Genomic DNA, 6344 nt, shown 5'->3' on the forward strand with positions numbered 1-6344 from the left:
CAGGATCGTCTCGATCTCCTGACCTCGTGATCCGCCCGTCTCGGCCTCCCAAAGTGCTGGGATTACAGGCTTGAGCCACCGCGCCCGGCAATTTCATCTTTATATAAGGTTCAAATATTACAAAGGCCTATTTCAACCTACTCCCTCCATTTCTTGTCATTTTTTATTAATTAGAAAAGTTTTTTTAGGCCGGGTGCAGTGGCTCACACTAAGAAATGAGGTCTTAACTGTATAGCCCAGGCTGGGCTTGAGCTCCTGGTCTCAAGCCATCCTCCTACCTCAGCCTCCCAGGTAGCTGGGCCTTTCTTGCTATTTAAATTTACATTTACAGGGTTTTGTTCTGTTTCTTTTTAAATCATTGATCAAGTTGTAATGTCCATTTATTTATATTTTGCCTCTTTCCTGGAGAGCTGTTCACAAAAGAGTACGGAGGCCTACCTCATTCAGTGTGCCTGGTGCCTGGTGTTCCCAGTGTGGAGATACTATGATTTGTTATCTACAGTGTTTAAATCTAGATTGTTTCCAGTTTTTCACTATTGAAAGTTGTGACCTGAAGCTGGATGTGGCAGTGTGCGCCTGTAGTCCCAGCTACATGGGAGGCCAAGGTGGGAGGATTGCTTGAGCTTGGGAGATCAAGACTGCAGTGAGCCGTGATTGTGCCACTGCACTTCAGCCTGGGCAACAGAGTGAGACTTTTTTTTAGATACGAAGGTATCTAAAAAAAGAAAAAAAAGTTCAAGTTGTGCCTCAGTGAACATCTCCACACATATATTTCTGCACACGCATGAATATTTCAGTAGGATAGATTCCTAGAGGTGAAATTGCTAAATCCAAGGGCATAAGCATTCATAGTTGATGGTAACTGCCAGGCCGCCTTCTAGAAAAGCTTTGCCCATGTACCCTCCCACCAGCCGCAGAGTTAGAAGGACGAGAAGGCCCTTTTTGCTTTATCTTTGCCAGTTCCTGTGATTACCAGCCTTTGAAACGTCTGCCCAAATTAGGGTGTGAAATGCTATCTCATTGCTTTACTTTGCATTTCTCTGACTTATGAAGGTGAGCATTTTTCATGAGTTTATTGATCTTAGGTATTTCCTCTTCCTAATGTTCTCTTCAGTACTTTAGCTGCCCTGCAAGGTCATGTTCATGAAACCCCTTTTTCAGATGAGGAGACTGAGGCAAAGTGATTGGCCCAAGGTCATAAAGTGAGTAAGGGAGAGGACCAGAATCTGGCAGAACTCCCAAATCTGGAAAGTTCCTGGTCCTGGGCCATGCCCACTCTCCTGCAGGGACAAAGCTCCTGTGAGGTTCACACCTACTAGGAGCCTGTGCTTGGGGAGTGCAGGATGGCAGGATGACTAACAAGTTCCAGAACAATCCAGGTACCATGTGGAAAGCAGGTCAGATGCATGCATCTGTTTGCACCATCAAACCAAATTCCTGTTTGTAAAAGAATAATTCCTTCTTATTTTATTAACAACAAAATATTTCTAAAATGATTTTGAAATTATGAAACAAGCTTCGTGTCATCCCTGGGGGACATATCAGCCCACAGGCATGTCTTGTCAGCTCATCAGGGCACAGATTCCATGTCCTGCTGTTGTTTTCACATCAGGGACTTGCCGGCCCTCTAGCTCCAGCCTCTTGTGTCTCTCTGACATTCCTCTGCCTCCTGCACTTTAAACCAAATCCCCCAAAGCAGCATTCTTTACACTGGACTGACGATTAAGCCAGACTGGTGAAAGTAGCAGAGTGGCTGGTGGGAAAGAGCTTCTGACCAGGAGTCCCCAGTCCTTACCTGGCTCCACCAGGTACAACCCCAGTCAAGTCACCTCTGATCTCTGGGCCTCATCTGTAAAATAAGGATGACCATACTTGACCTTCTCATCTTTCAGGGCAGCTATGGAAAATAAAATGAGATAACCACAAGAATCAAAGTGCTTTCTAAGCCCACCCTTGTCTGGGACTTGGTTTGATTCTGTGGTCTTCATCTGTCATTGCTATTCACTGATGTTAGTGTTATTTCCCCCCTCCCTTCCTCCCTCCCTCCCTCCCTTCTTCTTCCTTTCTTAGTTTCTTTCTTTCCTTATTTTGAGACAAGGTCTTGTTCTGTCACCCAGGCTGGAGTGCAGTGACACCATCTCAGCTCACTGCAAGCTCTGCCTCCCAGGCCCAAGTGATCCTCCCACCTCAGCCTCTCATGTAGCTGGGAGCACACTCTGACATGCCTGGATAACTTTTGTGTATTTATTTACTTATTTATTTTTGAGATGGAGTTTCGCTCTTGTTTCCCAGGCTGGAGTGCAATGGCACGATCTTGGCTCACCGCAACCTCTGCCTCGTGGGTTCAAGCGATTCTCCTGCCTCAGCTTCCCGGGTAGCTGGGATTACAGGCATGCGCTCCCACACCCAGCTAATTTTTTGTATTTTTAGTAGAGACAGGGTTTCTCCATGTTGGGCAGGCTGGTCTTGAACTCCCAACCTCAGGTGATCCACCTGCCTCGACCTCTCGAAGTGCTGGGATTACAGGCGTGAGCCACCATGCCGGGCAACTTTTGTGGGTTTTTTTTGTAGACATGGGGTTTCCCTGTGTTGCCCAGGCTGATCTTAAACTGCTAGGCTCAAGTGATCCTCCCACCTCAGCCTACGGAAGTGCTGGGATTACAGTTGCGAGCTGCCACACCTGGCCTAGTGTGATTTTCGTTGTTGCCCTTACTGTTTGTCTCATGTTGGGTTTCTAAGAAGCAAAGCTCTAGACATGGATTCAAGTACAAGTAAAGTGACCAACCCATGCTGGCTTGCCTGGGACTGAGGGCATTCCCGAGACTGTGACTTTTTTTTTTTTTTTTTTGAGACGGAGTCTCGCTCTGTCGCCCAGGCTGGAGTGCAGTGGCCGGATCTCAGCTCACTGCAAGCTCCGCCTCCCGGGTTTACGCCATTCTCCTGCCTCAGCCTCCCGAGTAGCTGGGACTACAGGCGCCCGCCACCTCACCCGGCTCGGTTTTTGTATTTTTTAGTAGAGACGGGGTTTCACCGTGTTAGCCAGGATGGTCTCGATCTCCTGACCTCGTGATCCGCCCGTCTCGGCCTCCCAAAGTGCTGGGATTACAGGCTTGAGCCACCGCGCCCGGCCAACTGTGACTTTTAAAACTAGAATAGTCCTAGCCGTAGCCTCCTAGTTTTTTTAAGTAGAACTGAGGGTTCTGGGACATGGGACTTTCAGTACAAACACTGAGAAAGTCCTGGGCAAACCAAGATGAATTGGTTACCCTGTGTGCAAGTGATTTGTTAACGGATGGAGCCAGGATGGGGAAGGGGAAAAAACCATGTGAGATATGCTTTCAGATGAAATCTGTCCTCAGCCTGACCCCGTGATGTGCTCAGGAGTATAAACAGTAAATCACCCCACAGTTTGGTCCACCTTAAGGCAAGGGGTCCACCTTTAGGGCCAGTCTTCTGGACCCCTGTCTTTGTCCGTCATTGGCAGTGATTGGGTCCTGGTTGCCCAAGGCAGTCCTCCCGAGAAGGTTGTAGTGCCAGATGGTACAGATGGAGTCACCAGCAACGGGAAGTGCTACGCTGTTGTTATGATCATTCACTCAGTCAGCTGCCCGACCTCTTCTCTCAGTCTTGATTCTCTCATCTGCCAAATGGAAATAACCACAGGAACACCTACCATATACAGTTTCTGTGAGAATTAAATTAACTAATGCGGCCGGACGCAATGGCTCATGCCTGTAATCCCAGCACTTTGGGAGGTTGAGGCGGGCGGATCACCTGAGTCAGGAGTTCAAGACCAACCTGGCCAACATGGTGACACCCCGTCTCTACTAAAAATACAAAAATTAGCCAGGCGAGGTGGTGCATCCCTGTAATGCCAGCTACTCTGGAGGCTGAGGCAGGAGAATCACTTGAACCTGGGAGGCAGAGGTTGCAGTGAGCTGAGATTGTACCACAGCGCTCCAGTCTGGGCAACAGAGTAAGACTCTGACTCAAAAAAAAAAAAAATTAACTAATGTGTGCATAGGAGATGGGTTCCGTCACAAGCCACCTGGAGGTAATGGACCTCCAAGAGGGGAGGGAAGCAGAGGCCCCTCAAGGCCCAGCGGGAAAGAGTGCTGGGATCCGTGAATGACGGCCACTGTGGATGGAGCAGTGGGGGTGCCTGGATCTTACATTTGCCACTGATGGGATGTAGCTGCTGCTTAGCTGGTCTAGTTGCTCTGTGAATTGTACGATAAATTCACATAGTAATGGCTGTTATTATATTAGGTATAATGACATCTAGAAGGATGTCTGCAAGTAGTTGCTTTTGTTATCATTTGCCAAATCCACCAGGCGGAGGGGTGCGCTCAGAGCTGCTACCCACTGAGAAGGTGACCCCTGGTCCATGATGTAGGTTATGTGGGCTGCAGAGTAGAGTCTGGGGAGTGGCTTTGCTTAGAGCGGGGTTCTGCTATTAGCTTTGCCCGTTACCGACCCACCCTCTCTGCCATTGTCCAGCTGCAGAAGGCTGCCGACCCCTGGGTCCTGAAGCACTCGGAGCTGGAGAAGCAGGACAACAGCTGGAAGGAGGTGAGTGGGGCGGCTGCTGCCGTGTTATCTTGGCCCCTGGCTACACCATAAAGGTCCCTGCTCGTGGGGGACGTGTCAGAAGTTGCTAACCCTGTCTCACAGGTCACACCCTTGCACCTTGGGCCCCTCAGCCCTAGAGTCTGTATCTCATGGTTCCTGCCTCAAAAAAAAAAAAAAAAAACGACAAAGAACACCCAGGGACTGGGCTGAGGGAGTAGGGTTGAGGAGGGAGAAGACAAGCCCACCGCCAGCTGAGCAGGGGCCACTGGGTGCTTTGTTGCAGTCACCACATTTGGATTAAATTCTAAGTGGTCCCTTTCCTTGGGTGGGTCACTCCTGAGCTCTGATTGGCCCAGCCTGGATCACATTTGGTGGGGGAGTTAGATGCAGTGCAGTCAGAAACTGACCATGGTAGAATGATGACGTCGTTCCTGCTCTCCAGATGAGGAGATTCAGGCATTGAGGTCCGGGCTGGTCTCGCGTTCCATGCCCTTAGTGCTCTTGTGGCCAGAACTGACCCTTCCTGTCTCTCCTCCTTGACAGACACGCAGTGAGAAGATCCACGACAAGGAAGCTGTTTCCGAAGTTGAGCTTGGAGGAAATGGGTTAAAGAGGTGCTTGCATCCTGGTTCCTCGCTCTGCCTCTCTGTCCCGCCCCACAGCCTCACCCCTCTTCGCTCCCTGCTGGGCCCTGCACCCATGCTGCCTACTTTTGCTGCAGCCCTGCCCCGCCCCTTCGCCCTCTTCCTACTACCACCACCCTCTGCATCCGAGTTGGGAGAGCACTGGGATATGGTTTCTCTGGAACCTGAACCACTCAGGAGCTGGAAAGCTTGGGGCGGTGGGAATTCCAGGCTGCTGCGTGTTGTTTGAGGCTGGGACTAGAACACAGGTGGAAGGAAGCAAACCATTTAGCTCCTCTTGGGATTCTTTTCTCCTGTCTCTGGAGTGAGGAGAGTCGAGATGGACCTCCATTTCTGGGATTAGTGAGCAGCATCCTTTGGGCCCAGCCCTGTGCTGTGGCCAAGGAGACCCCAACCCCAAGACTGTAAGGACCACGTCTCCACTGTTAGGAAACCCATGAAAGGAGTCAGGGAAGCAGAACCCCCAGCTGCCATCAGACCAGCCCAGAAGCAAGGCAGGCAGGACAGGCTGGAGCCAGAGGGCCAGGTTTGAATGCCAACCCTGCCAGTTCTAGCTCTATGACTTTGACCTTGAGCAGCACTTCCCATCTGTCTAGTGGGGATGATATGAGCTGCCTCTTGCAGTTAATCAGAGTGGTCTGACACATGCATTTCCATATGCCTGGCATATTCAGTGATTCAGGCAATATGTGTGCCAGGAGCTTCATGGCGTCTTAGTTTGGGTTCCCCCGTAAGCAAACTCTGAGACAAGGATTTAAGTGCAAATGGTTTATTTGGGACAGAATTTCAGGAAACACTTGGAAGTGAGACAGGGAAGGGAAGGCAGCCAATAAAAGGAGCTTCAACCAGGTTATCCCACGGGCAACTGGAGTTCAGGCTGTCGGAGGAACTCAGGGAGCCAGAGTAGAACGTGCAGCTTAGAGTCATCCCGCCCGAGAAACAAGGAGGTTGGGGCAGTTGTTCACCATATCCCACCTATTGTTTGTCGAGGGCTGTGTTTAGGGGCATTAACTCATTAACTCTGTGCTATTTCTTTTTTTTTTTTTTTGAGACAGAGTCTCGCTCTGTCGCCCAGGCTGGAGTGCGGTGGCCGGATCTCAGCTCACTGCAAGCTCTGCCTCTCGGGTT

At 50.1% G+C, this 6344-nt stretch overlaps 1 protein-coding gene across 2 annotated transcripts in view; it reads left to right on the forward strand.

Moving 5' to 3' along the window:
- SOGA1 (suppressor of glucose, autophagy associated 1) overlaps positions 1–6344 on the forward strand; it is a 95536-nt gene that overhangs the window by 62715 nt on the left and 26477 nt on the right. For both annotated transcript variants that reach the window (XM_011929093.1, XM_011929094.1), the window contains exons 12-13: positions 4501–4572; positions 5116–5186. In XM_011929093.1, the coding sequence (XP_011784483.1) occupies positions 4501–4572; positions 5116–5186 (143 nt within the window). The remainder of the gene's footprint in view (positions 1–4500; positions 4573–5115; positions 5187–6344) is intronic.

Source organism: Colobus angolensis, unplaced genomic scaffold (genome assembly GCF_000951035.1).
Source record: "Colobus angolensis palliatus isolate OR3802 unplaced genomic scaffold, Cang.pa_1.0 Scaffold8, whole genome shotgun sequence".
Taxonomy (NCBI): domain Eukaryota; kingdom Metazoa; phylum Chordata; class Mammalia; order Primates; family Cercopithecidae; genus Colobus; species Colobus angolensis.